General features: G+C 44.3%; 7 protein-coding genes across 7 annotated transcripts; 3 read left to right on the forward strand and 4 right to left on the reverse strand.

Moving 5' to 3' along the window:
* Positions 1 to 224: 224 nt before the first annotated feature.
* On the forward strand, positions 225 to 2,249 carry BHQ10_009534 (uncharacterized protein; the record flags this gene model as incomplete). Its single annotated transcript, XM_040882460.1, has 7 exons — positions 225 to 368; positions 425 to 487; positions 562 to 665; positions 733 to 861; positions 925 to 1,099; positions 1,156 to 2,163; positions 2,229 to 2,249. 7 exons carry the CDS (start codon positions 225 to 227, stop codon positions 2,247 to 2,249), a joined length of 1,644 nt encoding a protein of 547 aa, XP_040738036.1.
* Positions 2,250 to 2,984: 735 nt separating this feature from the next.
* On the reverse strand, positions 2,985 to 3,943 carry BHQ10_009535 (uncharacterized protein; the record flags this gene model as incomplete). The annotated part of the gene is made up of 7 exons (XM_040882461.1): positions 2,985 to 3,142; positions 3,219 to 3,321; positions 3,387 to 3,402; positions 3,464 to 3,600; positions 3,656 to 3,690; positions 3,758 to 3,785; positions 3,842 to 3,943. The coding sequence occupies 7 exons, from the start codon at positions 3,941 to 3,943 to the stop codon at positions 2,985 to 2,987; spliced, it is 579 nt and encodes a 192-aa protein (XP_040738037.1).
* A 3,280-nt stretch (positions 3,944 to 7,223) lies between these two features.
* BHQ10_009536 (uncharacterized protein) lies at positions 7,224 to 8,163 on the forward strand (the record flags this gene model as incomplete). Its single annotated transcript, XM_040882462.1, has 2 exons — positions 7,224 to 7,904; positions 7,978 to 8,163. 2 exons carry the CDS (start codon positions 7,224 to 7,226, stop codon positions 8,161 to 8,163), a joined length of 867 nt encoding a protein of 288 aa, XP_040738038.1.
* A 5,791-nt stretch (positions 8,164 to 13,954) lies between these two features.
* BHQ10_009537 (uncharacterized protein) lies at positions 13,955 to 14,653 on the reverse strand (the record flags this gene model as incomplete). Its single annotated transcript, XM_040882463.1, has 2 exons — positions 13,955 to 14,291; positions 14,373 to 14,653. The coding sequence occupies 2 exons, from the start codon at positions 14,651 to 14,653 to the stop codon at positions 13,955 to 13,957; spliced, it is 618 nt and encodes a 205-aa protein (XP_040738039.1).
* A 545-nt stretch (positions 14,654 to 15,198) lies between these two features.
* Positions 15,199 to 16,835, forward strand: BHQ10_009538 (uncharacterized protein; the record flags this gene model as incomplete). Its single annotated transcript, XM_040882464.1, has 4 exons — positions 15,199 to 15,500; positions 15,567 to 15,838; positions 15,932 to 16,269; positions 16,323 to 16,835. 4 exons carry the CDS (start codon positions 15,199 to 15,201, stop codon positions 16,833 to 16,835), a joined length of 1,425 nt encoding a protein of 474 aa, XP_040738040.1.
* Positions 16,836 to 17,531: 696 nt separating this feature from the next.
* Positions 17,532 to 18,683, reverse strand: BHQ10_009539 (uncharacterized protein; the record flags this gene model as incomplete). Its single annotated transcript, XM_040882465.1, has 4 exons — positions 17,532 to 17,762; positions 17,816 to 18,181; positions 18,262 to 18,543; positions 18,606 to 18,683. 4 exons carry the CDS (start codon positions 18,681 to 18,683, stop codon positions 17,532 to 17,534), a joined length of 957 nt encoding a protein of 318 aa, XP_040738041.1.
* A 4,698-nt stretch (positions 18,684 to 23,381) lies between these two features.
* BHQ10_009540 (uncharacterized protein) lies at positions 23,382 to 24,353 on the reverse strand (the record flags this gene model as incomplete). The annotated part of the gene is made up of 1 exon (XM_040882467.1): positions 23,382 to 24,353. The coding sequence occupies one exon, from the start codon at positions 24,351 to 24,353 to the stop codon at positions 23,382 to 23,384; it is 972 nt and encodes a 323-aa protein (XP_040738042.1).
* Positions 24,354 to 24,580: the final 227 nt, after the last annotated feature.

Genomic DNA, 24,580 nt, shown 5'->3' on the forward strand with positions numbered 1-24,580 from the left:
CGTACGTAGCACAAGTTATGTAGTCAACCATCATATGCTAACACATTGTTTAGTAATGTTTTCCTTTTTAGGCAGTACGCACAAATTTGCATTGTTTGCAGATAAGGCAAACAACATTTCAATCCTTGCCTTATCAACTCGAAAGGCCGTGAAGCTCAATGAAATTTTATTCTCCAAATTAGTTGTTCACTCTAATGATTGTTGATCGTTCCAAACAAATCAAGATGGCATCGGGGAGCTCTGAGATTTTCAACCATGCGGACAGCGTTCCAGCTGTGCAAGCTTCGACTCACGGCGAAAAAAGCGAGCAACTGGCCGCTGCATTGGAGGAAAAAGAGCCGTCACCAAGAAGTGTTCATGGTATTCGCGTATGATTCAGAAGCCCATCTAGTGCGAGCTACTCAAGAGCTAATCCAGCGTTCAGTGGGGATTGGCTGTTTCTGCCATTCTATCATCGACGTTTCTATTTGCCCTAGACAACACAGTAGTACGTTGAAACAACGATCGATTTCGATTGTCCTAGATCTTGTTCGTCCAGATACTGAATCGATTCCTGAATAGGTTGCCGACGTCCAACCTGCGATCTTGAATACATTTGGCAAAATCGAGGATCTTCCCTGGCTTGGTGTAGCCTTCGCGCTTGGTGGTATCGCAATTTTACCCTGGTAACTCGATGCTCCCACTTGCGGATCACTTGCCGATGACGATCCATCCAGGACTGACAAGTCATAGGGGCAAAGCGTATACCGTATTCAATATCAAGTGGTTATATATCACGACTATAGTTTTGTTTGAAGCAGGCAGCGCGCTATGCGGAGGCGCGCCGAATATGAATGCTTTGATTGTTGGAAGAGCGATTGCGTAAGTAGTATATGACAACTATGGTCACTGCTCATCAAGTCATAATGCTTATCAAATTTTTAGGGGCCTTGGGGGATCTGGTATGTATTCCGGGTGCTTGACATACTTGTCTGTCACAACTAGTACTCGTGAACGACCGTTATATATGGCCCTCGTTCTTCTTGCCTGGGGCCTGGGTACAGTTCTTGGACCTGTTATTGGTGGTGCCTTCGCTGACAGCAGTGCAACATGGCGATGGGTAGGTGATATCCTGTCTTCTTCAAGATTCGAATCAAGGTCTAACATAACATGAAGTCTTTTTACATAAATCTAGTCATCGGCGCCGTTTTCTCACCCATCTATTTTTTGATGTTACCACAAATCGACTTTGGGGGAAATTTGTCACTCGCCCAAAAGCTAGCCAAGATGGATTGGGTTGGCATGGTGGTTTTCTTTGCCGGCGCTACATGTTTGACTATGGCCATTAGCTTTGGCGGCACTACCTATGCCTGGGACTCGGGCTCTGAAATTGCCTTCTGGGTGGTTTCTGGAGTGTTGTTAATTGTGATGATATTGATAACGGTACGACCCATCTTAGTGTCGAAGACAGATCGCCTATACCCTGGTCACTTTGTTCGCAAACCCGAACTTGTCAACCTGCAATTGCAACTCTTCCTCGTTACAGGCGTGATGATGGGGACTGCATATTACATACCATTATACTTTCAATTTGCTCGCGAAGATTCAGCGCTGAGAGCCGCCGTTCGTCTCCTGCCATTTATCGCAATGGCAGTCAGCTTTTGTGTCATTAGTGGAGCACTAATGCCAAAATTTGGCTACTATATGCCTTGGTACACATGGGGCAGTGCCCTGGTGGTGATTGGATCTGCACTCATGTATACAGTGGATGCAAACACGTCGCCGTCGCATGTGTATGGATACACCGTTCTTCTCGGCATTGGGGCTGGATCTTATCTACAGGCAGGTTATGCCATTGTTCAGATGTTGGTTCCACAAGAGGAAGTCGGCAATGCCGTTGGATTCATGAGCGTTTCTCAGGATCTGGGCATCGTCTTTATCCTCGCTTTAGCCGGCACAGTATACCAAAATCTAGCGTTGAAAAGACTCACGCCTCTTCTTGCCGGTCGCCCCGCTTCAGACGTGATGCAGGTGATTGCTGGTACCAGTAATTCTGTCTTCAAGTCGCTCGATCCAGACCTCCAAAGAAAAGTTGTAGGCGAAATCACCCGATCTCTGAGTGCGGTTTGGGCAGTTTTGATAGGCGTGGGAGCCTTGTGTTTTATTCTCTCCCTTTTCTTGAAAGTGAGTCTGATCCCTCCTTGTGTTTACTCGTGTAATAACATAGGCTGACTTTTCATACCTTACAGAGACAAAGAGCCTGGCCTTAGACTGCCTAGAGTCAAGGTTGTTGCAAACAGTGCGACTTCCCGTCTTCACAAATTCAAAATTGTTCCGTCATCCCACACTCCATGTAGGTTTAAACATGCTTCATCGTTTTACAGCATCGATCCAGAGAACGCGCTAAGAAAACTTATAAGGCATCCTTTGCTATTCTGTCGAAGCTGTTGGTATCATTTCTACCTGAACATTTTTAATTATTATGTCGGTCATAAAACAGTTTTTGGTCACAGAGATTGCTATATTTGTATTATTATCTTAGCCAGCATAATAATTCAGTATACATCAATAATGAAACTGCCAGCTCCCTAGTATCTCTCAGCTTGCGGACAACTCGGCTGCTTGTATGCTTTAGTGCTCTGCAATCATTTCGTTACTTGAGGTATATGGACCCATAACAACGACTAAATTTGCATCTATTTTAAGTCAGATATGTATGTTGGCCGCTGTCTAGATCTATAATGCATGGTTTGGATAGTATCATTCAATTCGGGGTATCAAACCGGATAAAAATATTACGATCGATATGTAAAATGTGTATTTGTATAAGCAAGCTATATAGAACGCGCATACTTGCTATTGTTTCCAGCAAACACTGGACGAGACATTTAAAACTTATACTGTCTTGTTGGATAAGCCTCAAAGCGGTTGTAGTAGGATTGCGATGGCCCGTAGTGAAAAACGAGTGAGTTTAAGACCAGGTTTCCTCTTTCGCATCTGACCATTTAGTCCATATCGCAGCTTGGGATGACCTCAGAGATGCGCGACTCGACCGTAATAGAGAAGGGATTCTGAGTAATGACAAAACGGCCGTTGCCGACAAACGTCTTGTTCTCGAGGTGCTTGTACTTGGGATTTCCAGTCCGGAAAGTGTGGACGGTCGCTGATATTGATGTCATTAGTCTTCGGTGCTTGTACCGTGGCAGATCCACGTAATCACTATGAGAGGTTGTACTCACAAGAAATACCAAAAGGAAATGTCTTTGCATTGGGGTCCTTTTCGAACATGTCCAGAATGGGCTGGCTAGCTCTTGCGACGCCAGTATAACCACAGTCAAGAACCTGCGCGTTCGCTATTAGATCTCACCTAATTTCACAGAATGGTATTGATTGTGACCGAGACTTACGACGCCATCATCGGTTCTAACATGATCATATTAGTCTGTAACACTCCAACATATGACAAGATATAATCAACGCTCACCTGGCTAATAGTTTCAGCTCAGGGCGAGCGTGCCCTCCATCAGGATCGAATACAAGCCAATCAGATCCATATTCGACATTGGCCTCGACTGGGTGGTCGTATCCCTCGGCGGTTGTTAGGGTGCCGGAACCGGTCTCCTACTTCAGGTCAGCAAAAACCATGGAGTAGTATATTTGGATATGGGAAAGGTACCCAGTGAATCAGATTGCTCCCGCTCAGAATTGTACCTGAGTAAAGGTTGAATTAATCATGGTTCCCCCCTTCCTCTCGCTATCGATTAAAATGTTCACTCACCGACAGGTCTTCCGGTAGTCACTTTAACCTATTGCATATTAATCATCCCATCTCCTGATTAAATCTCATAACCTGCGGGCTTACCTTGAGAATATAGGCAGGTTTCAATCTCGGGTAACCTGAGAGATTCTTGATCTCCGGCTCCGTTGACAACGGCGAGAGGTTGGTGAAAACTGGTGCAGCCATTTTTGTGAAAGTAATTAGATGTCGGTAAGAATATGATTTCTTGGTTGTTTTTCTTGTTCGTGAGTAGGAAAAATGCGAATTGAGACCTTTTGAAGAGAAGAAACATATCTCGTTTTATAGACGAGCAATCGAAGCTTTCGTCTGCTAATACTGCTTCTACGCCGCCATACATCTTGTCTCTAAACCAAACAATCTTGCGATATTGGAATGGATGAAGCCAGAGTATACTGACGCGGACATCTGGGGCTATGGACTAGGGGTCGGGCTAAACGGCCGACGGGGAAGAATATCGTCGGAGATATCGCTTCTGTAAACACGGAGCACTTTGCCGATTAATAACTCTGTAAGTTTCTTTTTTCAACAATAAATAAAAGAAGTAAAAAACCGGAGCTGGGTCTTTTTTTATTTGTGATGTGGTTTGTGAGGATTTCTCGTTTTACTCAGTAGTGTCGACATTCCGTTATTCTTTCTTTTTCTCCAATAGTACTATCGTTACTGGTGACAAGTTTCAAAATGATTTTTAGCCTATTCGTCTTCCTACTTAATTTTCTCCTATATTCGGGCACTTTTAGTGCGCCTTTGGATACATCCAATTGTGCTGTGGATAAAGAGTCATGCTCTTGTCCTTCGGACACGTCATTTTATGAGTGCACCACCACAGCTGTGATTGGGGCTGCATTGGAAGATGTCCAGGCTCTCACGGGTGACTGTAAGTCGAGGTTGTAATACTTTTATGAATTTCAAGTTTCGCCAACACATAATCAAATTTAGTTTTTCATACGGAATGGATGGGCGTTGCGCCAATAAGTACCAACGGCGATAATAATGTGCTTGGTTCTACACGCACATTGAACGTCCCAACACAAAAAGGAACATATGAGTTCACCGAGGAGGTTCACTTTCCTTTTTATCCGTTTAACATATGATACCTCTCTAATATATTGGGATAGCTACTCAAACTCGATCATAAAGGCGATGGCTCTTACACGTTAATGTTTAAGCAACAGAACGGTCAGTCAAATCCTTGGGCAAACTTTACAAGCTAGTATCGGCCATCTCATTCTTACTGCGTCTATAGTTCCTGTTCGGTACGACAGAGAACATGGGCCGGGGTCTTTCTCTGGTTTCTGGGTCACTCGCAGTACGCATTATGACGGCCCTTTCCGAACGAGGATAAATTGGAATGTGTACGCTTGTTTGACTGGAACTGTGGGTATGTGTATCGAATCAATTCTAAAGGTATTTCTCCAAGCAAAAACCTAAGCTAATATTGTACAGGATTTCCGGAGTTCCATAGGTTGGCACTCAATAACGCAACGGCAACGCTTCAAATGATGGGAAAAATCAAAGGCGTCAGCGAGCCCCCACATTCGGATTGTCAACCGTCGGGAAGTTTTATGCAGACGTCTGTTGCCGAGCAATTTCTCGACAAGACAACCGAGGTACTACATGGACTGCGTATTCAGATCGATTTGTAGGGCCTGGCGTAGGTGTACAGGGCCAGAACTGAGTATAAAGTCAACGGCTGGCCATAAGTCGCAGAATAGAGAGACTTGGGTCAGTGGACATTAGTTTGAATCCATTGATTTATTTATCAATGTCACTGACCTTTTTTTTCCGTCACCTTTATGACTTTCCGCTTGTATCCTTACTTTCTTGATTGTAATTGCATGAACAGAATTCTCTTTCTCGCAAGTGGACTGCAAAATACTTTCTCTAGTAAGCCCTTAAAAGAACAGACTTCACAATTTGGGTGTTTCAAGTAAAATTCCTCTTGTTGATATGATGCAACCTACGGTCATCCATTTCTAATTCGGATCTACTTAAAGTTCATGCTTTTCTCCTCAGATGACATTACCATTTCCGATTGAGTACCCAATAACTGCCCACATTATTTTGATGAATATCATTATGAAGTGATGTTAAATTATCTGCTTTATCCAATTTGAGTAAAGGTTACCCCATTTATTTCGGCTTCCCTTTCAACATTGATCGCACGAATACGTTCATTAGAAGCGATTTATCAGCACCACTATAACAATACTCCCGAATTATAACACACTATATCTTGTCCCGATCGAGAATTTCAGTATTCATTATGTTGGCTTAGGCATGTGTATCGATTTTTCTTTTTTCCCGAAGAACAACATTCTATTTCGTTGATGTGGCAGGGGGTCCCATAAAACCTTCAATTGAGCAGAAATATTTCTTGGCAGTTGCAGATATTGCAATTGAAACCGGATAAGTTGGTGTTAGTGTCGTAAACTAAACCTTTAACGATAATAACAAAATATGCACAAGGGCCTGGCTGCGAGAAGTGTCTGATCTACTTTCGGCACAACAGCCAATGTCGGACGACTCTCAGCGCTATCACCATGGATTCGATATTTTGTCGGACCACTTTCCCACCGAACCTTACACTAAACATAATCTTAACTATATCGTCAGCCCTAAGCTAACTTTCTTAAGGATCGGTTTGTTAGTTCTAAACTAATGCATAACTAAATTCTCCACCTATGCTGTACCGTATTTACAGTATGTATTTCAGCGCTAAGGAAAATACACATCAAATACACGAGACGACGGCTATAGCCGCATCAGTGATTATATTACCTATGCAATAGCGGGGAGCAACGGAAATGGGAGAAGATAAAGTTAGGGCTTTCGCTTTTGATGACGGGGAGGAACGGGATACTAGAGTTAGGGCACTCCGCCCCTAGATCCCGAGGCGACGGGGAGGAACGGGTAGTCGGTGCGGCTAATTACAGGGCTATCCACCCTCGGGCCTCCGTGCCACCTCGCGCGACGGTGCGTGTATAGTTCATCAGGGGGGATGAGAATGGAATCATCGGACCTTTAGCCATGACCCGTCGTACGTACACCCTAAACAGTCATATTTCCGGTATCTAAGCTGCAATTAATGCAGCATTGAAGGCGTAGTATGAAATTATTGCCATTTTCACGATCTCTTGACCGCTCATCTGTCGTTAGGTTCTTGGACTGTCTTGAATTGTATCAACCTTCAAGATCTCAAAGTCCAAAATGCCCACAAATGAGACAACTCGCCTCTTACATCGGTTCCCAGAGGTAGAGAGACAGCTCCCAGAGGTGGAGCGACACCAAGTAGAAAATGGCTCAAACGTGACCAGTATTCTTCGAGCAATACGGCCAGGATTTAACAAAAAATACAATTTTTGGCTATGTACAGCATCTTCACAATTTTCAAGAAAAGCCACTTGCTGACGAGTTGGTGGAAACAGTCTCTATTTTCGGCTTTTGCATGGGCTTCTTCTGTTTTGCACGCTTCAAGTATCTATCTGAACGCGTTCTGGCAGCTGAACTTACCCCCGGAGATTGGTACTGGTTCCATAATGGCATGATACACATTGGGTTTATGCTGCACCTTGCTACTATGCTACCGGCTGGCTTGTTGATGATACTGCAATTCATCCCTCGCATCCGATACAAGGCCATACTTTTCCATCGTCTGAATGGCTATGTTGTGCTTACATTGTCACTTATCGGAAATGCGACAGCCCTAATTATTGCTCGCCATGCTTTCGGCGGTGATATGGGATCACAAACCTGCACCGGATTTCTCGCCCTTGCGTCGACTATCGCCATGTCAATGGCATGGTGGAATGTCCGTTGTTTACAGATTGATTTACACCGAGAATGGATGCTTCGCGCTATGTTCTGGATGGGATCCATTGTCAGCACGCGTATTATCATGCCGCTCATGGCCATAATCCAGACGGCACTAGGCGGATATTTCTTTGCATGGCCTTGTGATGAGATTAAGTTCATCCTCAAAGATCGTCCAGACTTAATGGAGTCGCAATATCCACAGTGCCTCACTCCCAATGGCACAACGAACGGGTGGGTTGCTGTGGAGGGTGATCTGGATTTTTCAAATCCAGCAGGATTGGGCGCAGTTTTTGACACTAATTTTGGAGCAGCGGTAAGTTACTTCCTTCTAATTTAGTTCACTCCAACCGTTTAAGAGTATCTGTAGCTAATCTGAGTGCGATTAGTTGTGGCTAGCCTTGATGCTTCATATGATAGGCGTGGAAATCTATTTAGCTTTGACGCCAGTGGAGAGAGAGCGGCTTCGTAAAGTAAGCTACGAACGACAACTTGCCGCTGGATATAAAAACCCGGGGAACTGCGGTACCACGATTTCTCGATGGGGTGATATTGGTTCCAATGAAACTGCTTGATCGAGAACATTCCAAGAAAGGAGGGCTTTTCTGGACCGACGGTTGACTTCTTTTTTTCTTTCTTTCTCTCGGTTTTTCTCTTTTTAACTTTCACTTTTCATGTATTTACTCCACTTATTTTTATCGCATCGTATATAGTATAGCAAGAGTATACTGAATTCTCCTTTTTCGCAAATTTTAGACATATCATTGTTCTTGCTTGACTTTCTGGTACAAATCCAGGAACATAACATTAGGTCACCTTGCTCAATGAACAGAATCTACTTGAAAGAATAGGACCCTTTCTAGCATTACTTTTCGTTCTACCGTTCAACATATTCACACCACCACCACTGATTGTACGCAACTAACACTGCAGCGAATACAACTAAATTCAGTGAACCCTGTACCGTATTAAACCATAATCAAAGTTCAAATTCATTCTGGTAAGTCGCTCGCGGGTTTGATGTCCAAGGCAAAGAAATCTGTTGTAGCTGCTCTCTAATACCGGCAATTGTCTCATCCCACGATCCCGAGTCGTCATCTAATCCAATCATAGTCTCGTACAGTAATTCCAAGGTACTATAAAGACGTCTCTGTCTTTTTCCTGGGATACTGTTATCCAGTAGTTGACTCAAAACTCGACCAGCACATGTAAGAGACCAAAGAACAAATGTATTTGTTTGTTTCAGTATGTTGATCTGTATTCATGTTAGCAAATTTTTTAGAACGATTGACTCCTGAGGACCTCACATTGTAGGCATCTTTCGAGTGCATCCGGTGCAGAACCGAAACCATTTGGACCGCAGCAGTCTCGCACCGACGATCAGTGTCCTCCCTTAAAGATTCTGGCGCCGAGGTCCTGACAGACATTTCGGCGGCGGTATTGTGGAGATAGATATTGACCGCATAGAAATTCAAATAGACAATCAATGCAGACGCATCACCTGGTAGAGTAGTATTGTTCTGCAGCGGCTGTTGTTGCTGGTGCATTGTCTGTAATCGTTCTTGCTGCTGAACTTGCAGCTGCTGAAAAAGACAATGAGACACAATCTGAAGCTTTTTGTCGATAGCGAAATGTTGCACCCAAAATGGATACCGGTTACCCCCCTCCATTTCTAGGGAGCCGAATGTCGGGGATGAAAATTTTCTATGTTCTTGTTCTTCTTGTCTCTGAGAGATCCGGCCGTGACGATTGCATATCGCTCCCAGTCCACATACAATGACTAGTCCAGCGAACGCAGAAACTGGAGGTAATGGTTTATCAGCGCTGCAGCACAACGCATCGCTCAAGCGTATCACTTTGTCCACCGTGTGAAATTCGGGGGATGTAGCGGTCGAAGGAAGAGAAGTATAAATCTTTTAGAATGCCGATCAATATTTGAATAGATATTCGAAGGCATCAGGGGAAAGGAATACTCACATCATCTATTGAAAAGCTGATAGCCGATTTCGTGCGGTTACAAGCCCATAAATCCAAAATATACGCCACCCAAAAGGTCCGTCTCCTCTCTTCAACCTCAGCTAGTGTTGTCGGTTTTTGCATCTGGAGTCGGAATGCGGAGTCTGCAACACTCTTACTCGGTGATACCTCCTTGTCTATCTCATGCAGCTTCATTAGTCTGGCTAGCCGCAAGGCTCGCCCTAGACTCATCCAACCCCTTGCAAATCCTTGCTTTTTAAACTCATGATAGGTAATCAATATCATGGCTTGTAGAGCATGAATACTTAGAAAGTGGGAGCCTGGGTACTGACGCTCAGCATCCTCCAAACATCGTCTTGCGTGATAGTGGCATGCGGAGACAAGTTCATCGCTTTCCTTGTTAATTCCAGCACCGACCATGGCGATTGCATAGATCAGACTCTGAAATTCTGGAGACTGACTAGAGGCATCCTCTAAGACTGCAATGGAGCGACTACGATCAATCATAGGTAATAGTGGATGTAGATTCTCAAAGTACTGCCGGTGTCTGCGACCACATCAGTGAGCCCGAGAGTCTTGACGTAGGTAATTATTTTTGTTACTCACGGTTCAATCAGCCTTTCCCTTGATATAGGTAGATTCCAGTCTGGATGCATGGGAGGATAAGACAGGACGTTGCTATCAAGGCTGGATACTATCAGATCCGGAGAAGAAGAAACTCCATCAGGAAGAAGAATATGATCACGGTCATGTTCACTTCCTGTTTGGCTTTATTGTTTCCATTAATCTCTTCGTCAGTTTTCATTTATCTTTGATCAATCGAAACTATGGGGAAGGAAAAGATCCAAGGACCAAACCTACAAGTCGTCCAATGTCTGTTTCATCACGTCACAGCTAATGTCTATGCTCCCTAAAGATGACGGGTCAAACGCCACATTTGCGCTCGATACTTCTGCGTAGCTTATTTCCGGTATTTCTGAAAACTGTGCCATATTGTGACTTGTATCCATCCAGTTTAAAGAAGGATAATTGTTGAGATCCATAAGTGGACTGGGATAAGCCATCGTACCGCTATTTGCGAGAGCTAATCGTGCTTCTGCTTGAGCTGATAACAGCATTACGAGAAATCTTAGTCAAAGATTTGGTAGAGTAAAGGGCTTCCTTTCTTCCAGACGACAGGCATGTACATACCTATTCGTGAGTCAAGTTTCATTAATGCCTTTGGTACATCAATAGAGCTCTTGGAGGAGGGTGTGTAATTGCATTTGTGTCGAAGACGGAGGCATCGGCCGCACTGTGGATAGCTACGGTCACATCTCACCTTGCGTTCTCGACAAACGTCGCAGGCAGTTCGTCGAGATTGGCTGGCGCGGGCATCCTCGTCGTCGTTATTGCCAGCAACGGCGGCATTAGGACTAGAATTCTTCGAGCTGGGGTTCTTTGGCTCCATCAGAGAGATTTATGCACTAGCTGGGAAAACAATATCTTTCCAAGATTCTGGGAAATGACGCTCAGATGTAGAGAGAGGCTTTATGATATATGTAGAATAATGAGATTTATTCTTTCAGCTACCCATTTGACATCTATAACCAGGAGCAGCTTACGGCAGTAATTCAAAGCAGATAAGAGGATACTCTGTGCATTTATCTTTTCAGCTCCATATGCTGCGGTGCGTAGAAGGACATCTTTACCGTGACATGCATAAAATCTCTGTGTGGGCTGAATATCTCGTTAAGCACCAAATGCGTTTCGTCCGACTGCTCCCGCCATCAGTCATTGCACACCTTGTTATCAATTAGCCCCCAACATGCAAGAGAGAGCTTGGATATACGTAAATTACTGAAGAGATTGAAACAAATACGATATGTGGCAAGACCAAGACTTGGCTTCATGGCGTTTTTAGAGTAGGTTAAGCCGAGTATTGCAGTGCTTTAGCTCTCGTCTCAAGACTGAAAATTTTATGACGATCTATACCACACAATTTGCATAACTCCTATTGAATAGTTCCAATACTATATAGTACCAAAACTCCTTTCCATAAGCAGTATACAAAAATTGCGTTAAGTCGTTGTACATCATGCTATTGGAAGTTTTGTATTGCGACAGGGGTGTACGGTACCACGCTAGTCATCAGGCTCTATACATAACAGCTAGCACTCGTATGAGAATAGTATGCAGGCGCCCCTCGGGTGATGTGACGATTAGTGACTTTCTAGCTGATAAATCATTCGTAAGATTGACATGACCCCTGCTTTACGTGATTTGCAACGGCAGGACCCGAGTGTGAATACTATCTACTCTGTCTGATATTTGCACCGCAAGCCAACGTGTTTCTTCATACATGACGATTTGATCGTAGACCCTGGACACACATTTTGACATTCGAGTTCACCATTGTGATTTCAATAGTGGATGGAAAGAGGCTGGGACCCAGATGGGCATGAAAGAACCGAGATTCTCAGACAAAATAATGGCTCSACCGTTGGATATAGGTTGGTTTATTTTCCTAATTAGGACCATGCTTGCAAAGCTAACACCGAGTACATGCCACTTTGCCAATTATTTCAGAGCGAAAAGCGGGGTTCTGCAGGATGATGTCTTTTCATGTTAGCTTTAATCGAATCATTCTTGCCCAGACCGGCCACCACCATAGCCATTAATAATCAAATCAGTCTTGGCTAGTGATATGAAGTGTCTTGTACGTGCAAGATACACATCTTCATACAAGAACGGGGAAAGACAATAAGCATTCAAAGATCCCCCATCCAATAGAACCAGGACTACAGGCTAGTATGATGAGATTTCAACGTCATTTATGGTTATCCCATCGGAGCTATTTCATAACTCTGTGTCCGGTCCATGAGATGCATACAGTATTGGGAGCCTAGCTTAAAGTTCTGTTTGGGGGTGTTGGTGTTTGGACACATGCAGCTTTTAATCCGACACGGTATTGACCGGGATAGGTGATCAAAACTCGCTTATTCTTCTGTATCATCCCATTTTTGTATAAATTACCGAAACTTACATTTAATGTGATTTGTTCGATTATCGACTAGCATGCATGCAACAGTACTGCATACAGAGAATCAACAAGTGATTTCCAACAATTATAAGCTTTCATCTGTATGGCTCCCTTAAGTGGAAGCTTGCCGGGATTATGAAACGGTCTGCACGTTTAACCCTAAATAAATTCTATCCGATACTTTGTATTTGCCTCATACAAGTACTCTAATAAAATGTACATTTAGGTCCGTAGGGAACGTTGCAAATATCAAGCAAACAGGGAAAGATTACGACTACGACCGGTAAAAGCGATTTAGACAGCTTGATAGGTGCGCGCTTTGAGCGCTTTGCAGCAACCCACACCTTGCAACTGACACGACCGTCTTGTCCGGACTCATATCTTTGCTTAATGTTTGCCTAAATTGCAACCTGTCTCTAGCGCTCATATAGTTTTTCACAGTCAGCATCCAGATAGTCTACAATGAAACCCTGTTACCACGCAGTTTGGGACATGTGCGATGCTGCGCAGGCTCCCCACCTCCTGCAAATCTCCTCGTATTCGCATTTTCTGTTCCTGGTATGTTCCTTGTCTGTGAATCTTTGTTATGCAATTCATGATGTGTTGGAACATCCTTTCAATCTCACTGTATCTATCACGATCATACTCAAGCTACATCGTACCTGCCTAGATCGTGTAGTATATGTGCGGCTTCTAGACTAATTCGTTGCACCATCCAGATGTAAAAATAGATACATGTCTTTGTCGCTCTGTTTTACAATAAAATATCTTTCTATATACAGTTAGCATTGCTTTTCCCGTACGATCATGGGAGGCAGCCATTGCATGTTATTAGTATGGCCTATATTAACCATGAGATGATTTGAAAAACAGTTATGATAATGAAATTATTATCCCACCTTGTTCAGCTCCGTTCTATAGGCTCGTAGGATCAGTTGAATTGTTCCCTACTTCATGACGCGGGCGCTGTAGAGTTAACATTAATCTACAGCTACGTATTAGGGATTTTATCTTTACGCCGGATGCTTTTGATTTGATCTTGGAGAGTTGTATAAGCAGGCTAATGTATAATCCAATATTTATTGCCTTTCATTTGTTTTTCCTACCATCTTCGAAGGACAGAAGAACTCTGCTAATTAAGTTGCAATATCTGTCGTGACAGCCAAGTCCTTCCATGCCTCCAAAGCCTTCTTACTCTCTTCCAGCAGTCCTTCAATCATAGCAATGGCATCAGATCCAATGGTCAATCTGACAGGTAGCTTTCTGCCAGAGCAACGGCCTGTCCCAGTCAAGGCTTCAACAATCAAATGTGCTCCCTTAGCTGGGTCACCAGGCTGGTGGTGATTATACATAGAGAACATGTCCTTTTAAGGCTTGATGATCGGAACATAGTCTTCAATGGAGTTCTTGGGGGACACCTTGTGTCCACCAGACAAGAAATCAGTACGAAAGTAGCCTGGCTCGACGACCGTGACTGTAATACCCAGCGGCTCGCATTCGGCACGAAGAGCCTCCGAAATGCCTGCAATGGCAAACTTTGTTGCACAGTAATAACCACAGTTTATGCCACCCTGCCATCCAGCGATTGAGCCCATGTTGGCAATAACACCGGATTTCTGGCCACGCATGTAAGGGAGAACGGCTCGACTGACAGCAATCTGACCGAAAACATTTGTATCGAAATGAGCTCTAGCCTCTTCGTCACTTTTAATTCAGTTAATGATTTGATATGTACCATCAGAAGCAGCTGTATAATAATGATGTGAATGGTCGGCATCAATATACCTCACTTCTTCAATGCCACCCTCCAGAATATACCCAGCGTTGTTCACAAGAATGTCTATGGTGCCATATTTTTTCACGGCCTCAGCAACCACAGCTTCGATATTGTGCTTAGGAGCGTTAACATCTAGTGACACGGTGAATATTCCGGCCTTTCGCAAATCTTCCAATTTCGCTGCATCACGAGAAGTTGCCACGACATTGTCACCCAAGCCGTGGGCAGCCTGTGCAATCGCTTTCCCAAAACCGGAGGAGCATCCAGTAATGAACCAGGTTCGTGCCATTTCCAATTAATTCAGGCAGTATAAAAAGTCAGAGATAGACACCAAGAGATGAATAACAAGCGCTTGGAGAGGGGGGGGAGGAACGAAAATAAAACCAAACAAGAGATTAGAGAGAAAAGTGACGGAGAAATAGGATGGCTGAGAGAAGACAACTGAAGTTAAGGGAGGCGTAGCCCTAAAACTCAAACCCCAAAAAGGCGACAAAGTAAGGGTCTGGAGAACAAAGAAAGACCCCTGTCAATCACATTGTTCCACTACGCTCTGCGGCCGAAGTCACCGGCAAGCGGGCCGAAATGGCGACGCAGCGGCCAAACGGACCGGGGGCTGACTGCCTACTTTTAATATGTGATCTGCCTGCTGTACTGGGTAAATCATGAGTTTACATGTGTAGATTGTGAAGAAGCAGTAGAATTAAAGTTCCGTAAAAACATTTAGTGCAGGACGTAGATTCCTTGCTCAACCGGTCACGCCTTCTTCTAGGCGTGGACTTACAAAACCGTTGAAAACATCGCAGCGACATACAGACTGGCAGCAAGATCACGAAAATGACGACGGAGAAGAATGGATTCAGGGTGATCGTTGCCGGTGGTGGTATTGCTGGACTTGCCATGTCTCATGCCCTGCAATTAGCAGGAATTGATCACGTTGTTTTGGAGGGTTATTCGGATGTTCGATCACATGTCGGGGCAAGTATTGGGCTATGGCCGAATGGTATTCGGGTCCTTGAACAGATGGGATGCTGGAAGGATATCAAGGGTAATTGTGCGCCAATGCAGGATAGTTATAATCATCTACCAAATGGCAAGATCATAAGTGTCAGCCGACTGGCAGATATGATCAAAGTTCGGTAGGAAAGCCTGGAACCCCCCTTCTGTATGAATCTGTTGAAACTCATCTTGTTTTGTTACTTCAGTCATGGATACGACTTCGTTGTTCTCGAGCGCCAATTAGTTGTATCGTCCTTGTACGACAATCTTCCTGACAAGTCCAAGATACTGGTGAATAAACGGGTGTCGACGGTCACGGAGACAGATCAAAGTGTTAAGGTCCAAGTTGAAGATGGATCCACTTATGAGGGCGATATAGTTGTTGGTTGCGATGGAGTCAATAGCACGGTCCGAGAATTTATGTGGGCCAATGCGAACAAGGCAGTTCCGGGATTGATTCCAGCAACAGAGAAGAGATGTGAGTACATGGATGACTATAGAGTTGAAAATGTTGATGATTAGGTATTAATGTCATATTTAGCCCTCGCTACTACATACGCGTGTCTCATAGGTTTTGGTCCCGAAATGCCTGGTATGGGATGTGGTGACTGCCATACCGTTCATAACCGCGGATTCTCTTTCTTGATTATCACACAGCCAAGAAGGACTTTCTTCTTTGTATTCATCAAGTTACCAAAGGTCATGCATTGGCCCGAAAGAGCACGATTTACTGCCGAAGATGCTGAAAGAGAGGCGTCCAAGTTATTTGATCTTCCTATCAGCCAGACAGTTCTTTTCGGAGAATTATGGCAAAAAAGAATTCGTGGCCAACTTATTGCTCTCGAAGAGGTTGTATTTGACCATTGGCATCATGGTCGGATTGCTATCCTGGGTGATTCAGCACACAAGGTACCACCGCTTTCATGTCTATCGAATCAACCCTCTGCTAACTTTCGACACAGCTGACAATCAATCTTGCATTTGGCGGAAACTCTGCCTTAGAAAGCACCGCAGCACTCGTGAACGGTCTCAATCGAGAGCTCAAGGCCCACCCCAACCGAAGGCTGAGCAAGGATACAATTTCAAGGATTTTTGAGGAGTATCAAGAATTACGGAAGCCTCGAATGAAAAAGGTCTTGAACTTAGCATACCAAATGACGCGTCTACAAGCCTGGGACGGACGGTTAATGAAGTTCATTCAGCGATATATAGTTCCTTTAATGGGTGACGATCGTGTAGCTGACCATTTTGCCGGTCTTGTCAAGGGAGGGGTCAAGCTTGACTTTGTCCCTCTACACAACCCTCCTGTCGGTACAGTGCCATGGGATGATGATCTCTCACAAAAGGGCTCTCTTAGCGCTTCCAAACGCTCTTCAACATTTGGCTTCTGGGCAATTGGCCTCATTCTCAGCCTGAACCTTTCTTACTACGTCGTTTCATTGTTTCGAAACCAGAATGGAGTTTTGTCTTTGTGAAGAGGGAAGAATTCTTTGTGTCTGTTGTAAATTATTGCTCAACACACAATTGAACCGTCTGAGATACAATGTGCCGTCCTATTTCTCACTTTCTCTGATGTTTCGTGACAACTAGGTTTGTTACAATTGAAGAGATGATCAATGTTCAGTCCGACTTAGACCTCTGCAAGTCCCATGTAACCACGCCCGTGTGCAACCCTTATCCTAAACGATTACTAAAAATACAGTATAACTAACTAAATGACTACTCAGTCCCATAGAAATCAGTCCCATCGGACTTGCAGATATCTAGTGTCTAGTTAAACTAGACTATCTTACTTATTCATTGGTTAGGCTGATTGCCCTTTCGTTATCAGCATACTATTTAACCGCCATTAAGTGGCGAGTTCTCTCTGATCTAGACGTTTACGAAACATCAGTTTGCGACACAATAGCAATTATAATCATACTGGAAAAAGGCTGAGTAGGCTTGAAGGTCCGCTAATGAAGGTTAAAGCTATTCCAAAGCGCTGTACGTTGAACCATACCCTGACACCTCGTCCAGTAAGTTCCTAAGAAATTGAGTGCGAACGCGTATTATATCGTATCCATCTAAGCATAATAGAAAGAAAATATCTAACATCTGCATACCATACATAACATGGCGCAGGATTGTACATTGCTATTTTCATTTATCTCCACAATCTCCATCAACTGCTAGTTATCATACTTTGCAGTTTCAGTCTCGCACCAACTCCAAAACGCAGCAGCAATTCCAGATCCGCCTTCTTCTCGGCTTCTCATGGCCTCGAGCAGATCCTTTCTAGGGACAGAGATTCTTCCCCATGGGATGATATAAGATCCGGTTTGTTCGGCTTTTATCTCGGGTGACAGTCCCGCGAACAGTTCCGTGTAAGCTCCAAACCTAGGATGATGCAGCATCCATGACTGTCAATGGCTGTTAGTTCCACAATATTGATTTGATGAAAGGTAAAACTCACAATTGAAGCTTCAGCGACTCGAGAAATATGTCGCTGCAGGGGACTCTTCAGATTTCCCGGATTGAACGCCACGTGAATTACATCACGGTGTTTATCTCTCTTAGCGAATTCAGATGCCAAGAACATGTTCCCAACTTTGCTCTGTGCGTACTTGTCTCGCTGACTCCCGGCCTTTTTGGACCATGTGATATTTTCCATATCAATCCCACCAGACGGGGCCCCCAAATCGATCACCAATGACCCAGCCCAAGCAACTCTGACTGACCCCTTAGGTGCTGTTTCGGCCGTTCGAGTGAGAATAGGGAGTAGTTTCTGAGTGAACAGAAAATGACCTAGGCAATTTGTGCCAAGCTGTAGCTCATAGCCCTGTTTAAATTTCACTGTCAGACCCGGAGTCAATATTAAAGAGATGCGAGAGGACTCGCCTGTTGTGTCTTGCTTCCCACTGGTGGCACCATAACACCGGCATTATTCCAGAGAACATCCAGCCGGGTCTCTTTGGCCATGAATTCGTCGGCAGAGGCTTTGATCCCAGTCAGATCATCCAAGTCCAGGTAAAGAAATTCGACCCGGCCTGTAGACCCTGGATGCTCCGCTCGGCACCACGCGATAGTGTCTTGAGCCTTTGCCTTGGACCGTGCGGCGATGTAGACAATTCCGTTGTTGGAGAACAACAAATTGACGAGTTCGCGACCGACGCCAGAAGCTCCGCCAGTCACGATGAAAACCTGCATAAAAATCAACCAGCGCCTACAACTTGAGTTGTTTGACTATGACCGACTTTGCTTACCTTTCCTGAAAGATCTCCGCATTCTTTTTCAGTGAAGACTGGCGAGGGAGGGAAGAATTGGCTCCAGGTTGTACCCATGATAAAGATCCGCCGATAGTAATTGTCCGAAGGTAACGATCCATTTCCCAGCTGGAGAAGGACGGGCAGAACTTACTTCTTTATAGTAATGTGAAGCCTAAAAAGCGTTCATGAAGAATGCGGCAGTGGGGCCGCATGCGGGCCCCACTGCCGCTGGAATGACGAACTTCAGTATTGGATGTCGGGATATGAACAACGGCCGAAATAGTGATGGGTTCGAATAGAAAGACAGATAGTGCCCATGAAACCGGAAGGATGATGGATTTATCGATAGGATATCTGATAGAATGGAGAATGAGAATGTCAAGAGCCTCGTCGTTAGTCTCACCAGGTAATTGCCTGAAGAGGCTAGACAGTATGCAGTCACATGAACCAATCCGAGCTAACCTAGATAATGTAGTGAGCTTCGTAGCATACATAGAGCGTACTTCTGCTGTGCATTCCTGGAAGTTAGCACTGAAGACGAATTGGGAGAAAACAATGCTAACAGATCGTCGCTGAGAACTAACAAATATAAAACGAGGCATAGAGCCCGAACATGTTATGCCAAAGTTTTGTAGTCTTTGGTCCACGAAATTGATTCAATTCGACTTAAATTCGAAGCTACGTACAATCACCGAAGTCCCACCTATCGAGATGTTGTTAAATGAAGTCGACGCATGGACTCAACAGCTTTGAAAATCACACCTCACCTTCTGGAACAGATGTTTCGTACGCGACATCAGACGGTAAATCAGACCAAACCCAGAAGCCCAACGAGAGTCAGAAGACAGCATGGTCAAGAAAGATAATATGCCTCGACGGAGAAGAGCACGGTTTCGAAGAGTGCCCATAGGCAAACCCGGGAAAAACATACTATCGATTGGAAACCGGACCCCGAGATACAGAGCAAATTCGATCGTTTAATGGAACTAGGGATGACCCTAGGGTTAAAAAGCTGAAATCCGTAACACAATGACTTTTTGAAAAGGGTGACAACGAACCGAAATCCAATTCTTCAACCAACACCAACAGAAATAGTGGTAAAACTGAACAAGTGAACTTTGCAAGTTTACCCATGACCATGTCAAAAACTGGGGACGACTCCATGAAGAACAACTGGATCCCGGACACCGTATCAACCATACACATTACCAACAACCGAGCTGGGATCACAAACCTAGGATCAGAAGAACGGCGTTGTAATACGAAGGTGTAAAGTATATGACCTGGCGAAGCGACCTTGTTTTCAACTGACCCTGTTGATAATGCGGTTGAACGAAAAGAATCCAGGCTCTCAGAGGTCAGGTACGTTGAAGGCATGCATACAAATATCCCCATTCGCTGGAAAACTAAAAAAGCATGGAATCGTGTATAACGGCATGACCGACCGGTTGTACAGTAAACGTACAAAGAAGAATTTGCACAAGGTCAAAAGACTGCCAAACTGTTCTATATTGAATGCCACCCCAATTCAAATCCTAGAAACTGCCTGCCAAATGAATAAGCCATGAGTTCATTCGATAGGAATACGCTGAAGAAAGAGCTAGCGCGGATATCGAGCCTGGGGTTACCGTAAGCTAAGAGGCGACGGAAAAACAACTTATCCGCGTCTCCAGCCTCGTCAATTTTTGAATCACGACCGCTCATTCGTTCACATTAATTGTATGTTGCACCTCACACGCCTAGCAACGAGAAAGTTACACCAGTCTGATCGGGAATGGACCGGGTTGCCGCACCCTCCGCTGAACTAGCCGCCAAGGCCTGCGATCGATGCAAAGAGAAGAAACGTCGGTGCGACAAGGGTCTACCGAGCTGTTCACTATGTTCGAGGCAAGCGGGCCCGAGATCCAGCCAAACCTTCTAACCTAGTTTGCTGATTCTCACATGTCTTATTAGACTGGTTCAGACATGCAATTACTCTGAGCGCTCAGAAACTCCGTATGAAGACGAGATAAGACGTCTTCGCTCTAGAGTTCAAGATCTTGAGCAGATTGTTGAAAAGTCCTCATCTAAGTCAACTTTGTCTCCAGAGGAAAACCTTGGTCAAATTGCTGTGGAAAGCCAGCAATCTCCTCACTTTTATACCCAAGCGATTTTCTTAGATCACGAGATCGCGCAACACCTAAGGTATTCGGCGACCACTCAGGACTTTGCTATCCCTGAGTACATTTCAAATTTCTTGGGCGATCACAATCAATTGGATGATCTTGTCTCAACCTATCTGGGGAGCATTCATAAGTGGATGCCGATTTTTAGCAGATTGAAGCTGACTAGAATGCGATTCACTCAGCCACAGCTAGCAGATCAAGCATTGCTGCTACTCTGCATGGAGCTACTGTGCCATACTCCGACCTCGGCAAGAGCAGATACATCACCAATTTATGTTGCTGCGAAGCAATTTCAATCCAATCTACAAACTGCAGGATTCTTATCTCTGAGGACGCTGCAAGCCGGCCTTCTCCTCTCTGTCTACGAGATTGGCCATGCAATTTATCCAGCCGCATACGTGTCTGTTGGGACTTGTGCTCGCCAGGGGGTTGCACTCGGTGCTCACCGTCATTCCGCCTCGCAAACGCCTCAAAACACCTATAAATGGATAGATTGGGAGGAGAAGCAGAGGGTTTGGTGGCTTGTTTTGATACTTGACCGGTATCTATTTTTGATATTCTACCTAAGATTTTAAGTAACTAACTTTAGGTTTCTAAGGTTTGTTACTATCGGACTAGATGAGCGGCCCTTATGCACAGAGGAACCAAGCGCAATGTCATATATTCCTGCGGATGATACAGCTTGGGATAATGGGGTGAGCCCGGGGCGCAAGTTCTTCGCGAATTTTTTGGAAAGCTAATCTAGTAACAGGATATCAGACCTCCAGAGCGGGTGCTCGCCTCAACGCCACCTGATGTCAAGGTCAGCCGGTTCGCAAGATTGGCACAATCAGCCAATTTACTTGGACGTACAATACGACACTGTGCCGATGAAAACCATGATGTTCAATTCGCAGCGACCAATTTCAACCTAATTTGCGGAGCGATTCATTCACTCCTGGAGCTCATTTTGTCCGAATCTGTAGGCGTAGACTTGGATTATACCTCTCTCGGACTCTGCTTCAGGTGATATCATCACATCCTTGATAGCTCCGATCTTGTGGCTTACCATATCCCAGTGCTCTGACGAAGATCGCCGGCCATCATACATGCGACTCATTTTTCCAACATCCTGCTGAATGGAGCCCAGAGTCGGCTAACCTTATTCGTGAAACCACTCAACGTGCCCTTCAAACAATAAAGGACACTACCGCTCGCCTCATTGAATTCGCTTCGGTTCTCGAGGAAGCTACAAACATAGGTATGGAATCTATTTCCCCCCTTGTTCTACATTGTCTATATTACTGCGCGATCACATCGGCATGGCTGGCTGGCGAGTCCGCCGATGAGTTATACATCAAGGGACTGTTAAGTTGTAAAAGAGTTCTCGAAGCGATCGATAATAGATGGAAGCTTGCAGGTAAGTGAAGAGGTCCAATTCGGTTTGTCTTGGAAATTGACGAATAATACAGGAGCATATCTGAAGCTTATCCAGATGGTGGAAAACGACTTGACGAGGAGTAACATGATTTGAATCAAAGACGAAGTGTATTAGGCAGGATTTTGCTTATAAGTTCATATTCTCATCTGCAATAATATACTAGAAATATCGTATAAGTTTTCTTATCAGAAATATACCTAGATAATGAAGTCTTAGTATTTTCTTATAGATTAGATGAGTAATATCCTTAACTTTATACTTATAATATATTCAATTGGCTTCTGTTTTCTAATTCTAAATATGGATTATTCACTAAAAAGATATTATAATCTATAACTCTTTGTATACTATTCGTAATTAATGGATTTGTCATAACATATCCTATACGTTTACCTATAATGGTCACTTGATATCGCATCATCTGATATGAAATGAATCTTGAACTTACTCAAGTACTGAAGAACACGTATATCATTTTGTCCTTTTTCATCATCAGCACGGGGTTAGAATGAGCTTATTCAGCAGTAGAACCATTTAGACCATTTAAGGAGACCGATAAAATAACTTAGCAGAACCAAGGTGGCAAGATAGTCCATCAAAATACAGCCTTTCCTGTTGATGTGACTTAAAATAACTGCCCTTGCGAGTAGAATGCCCATCAATTCAGAGCATAGGACAGGGAGCACTTCGTTCCCTTGTTTCAATGTTCAATTATTGCCTATTGTAGGTGCATGTGCGTAGGGGGATTGGATTTCCATGGTAGTTGATTAGAGTGAATATTATTCACAAGCAACAACATCTCAATCTCCTACTTAGTCGATTGTTTGGTGATACGGGCCGAAATTATTATCCCAGCTTGCAGGGAAGGCCATAATAGGATACACAAGTCACTCGTTATCTGAAACCACCGGCCGGGATACCGATGGAATACTTCGTGGTCTTCTTCAGCTGAAAAAGTTAATACTGCTCATAAAGCTCTAAGAAAATGCTCAATGTGAAGAATTATCAAATAAACAGTATTGAGTACCGAGAATAATCTGTGAGATCTGCAAACTGCGAGACATACACCTTGACTCGTTCTACTAAATACTTACTGTTACCTGTGGGCTTGAGTCGGTGCGGTTAAAGCAAGATGGGTATCTCTTGGTATGCACCGACTGTATCGGCTGAACTCCGAAAGAAAAAGTATCAGCGTGCCTGAACAACCTCTCTGGCAATCTCCAATAAAGTCTTTCGCTCTTGAGTCAAAAAGCCACCAGCGTTCCAATCAAGACCAGTTTCAAGATACCCAGCCCCGCAGGCCTTCGACGCTTCATTGGTCGATGCGAAATTGAGCAAGACGACCGGAAGCACAAATATTTCTCTCTCTAGTCCCTGATCGATAGCCAATGTCAACTTCTTCTGGATGAATTCACTAGATACATAGGTTGCAGAAAACTTGGTATCCGTCGCCACCTCCAAAGCTTGCAGGATGTGTCGACCGGTATAACGCATCTCCGCAATATGAATTCGTTTATTCCTCGTCAGTTCCTCTGGCATCCTTAGTGCCGCAACCACACTTGCTGCGATAAAGTCACTGGAGCAACCAGTAGCTGGAACATCACCTCCATCAAACAATATACCTGAATATTTGTCAAGATCATAATTCCCATGATGGCCCTTCATGGCAAAATCAAGGAACATCCCTGAGACGATTGTTGTCGACGAGATGGCCGTTTCGTCGTCGGATACCTGAGCGAGTGCATCAAAAAGCCTCGCATGTTGCACACGTGGATGAGCCTCGCCCATGAGAGCCACTGCAGCCGGATGTAGTACATCTAATGTGTATTCAGACGGAAACATCCTTCTCGCTCCAGCGGCTCTACCAGCTTCCAGGAGTAGGCGATCCAAACGGATGGCCGTTACCGAGTCGAGTGCTGAAACAATCACGTCAACGTCTCGAAGAGCCGACACGAGAATCTCATGGTTCTCATAGTCGACTACTTTGACGCGAACGTTAGCTTCATGACCGGCCATGTCGTACTTGGACTGGTGTAAATCACGCTGTTGACGTTGCAAAACAGTGATCCGAAATTCTGCGGGAGATGCTAATAGATGACGCAGAATTTTTTGACCCAACTGGCCTGAAGCCCCTACCAGGGCAACATTCTTAAAGGTCATTTTTTGTGGGTAGCTCTTGCCTTGATATTCAGAATTCGACGAAGGGCATAAGTAGCCTTTTGTTACTAGTAGATTGTCTGGTGAAGAAAGCAGCGTGCTACATGTTTCAAGCTTCGCTACTAGACGGGACCCCAAAGATGTATTTATATTGATGATCAGTTGACTCTATATGGCAAGTCTACGAGTATCGATCAATTGGATTATGCGAAATATTGGTGATGAATACA

Source organism: Talaromyces amestolkiae, assembly GCF_001896365.1.
Source record: "Talaromyces amestolkiae strain CIB chromosome Unknown scaffold25.1, whole genome shotgun sequence".
In the NCBI taxonomy this organism is placed as follows: domain Eukaryota; kingdom Fungi; phylum Ascomycota; class Eurotiomycetes; order Eurotiales; family Trichocomaceae; genus Talaromyces; species Talaromyces amestolkiae.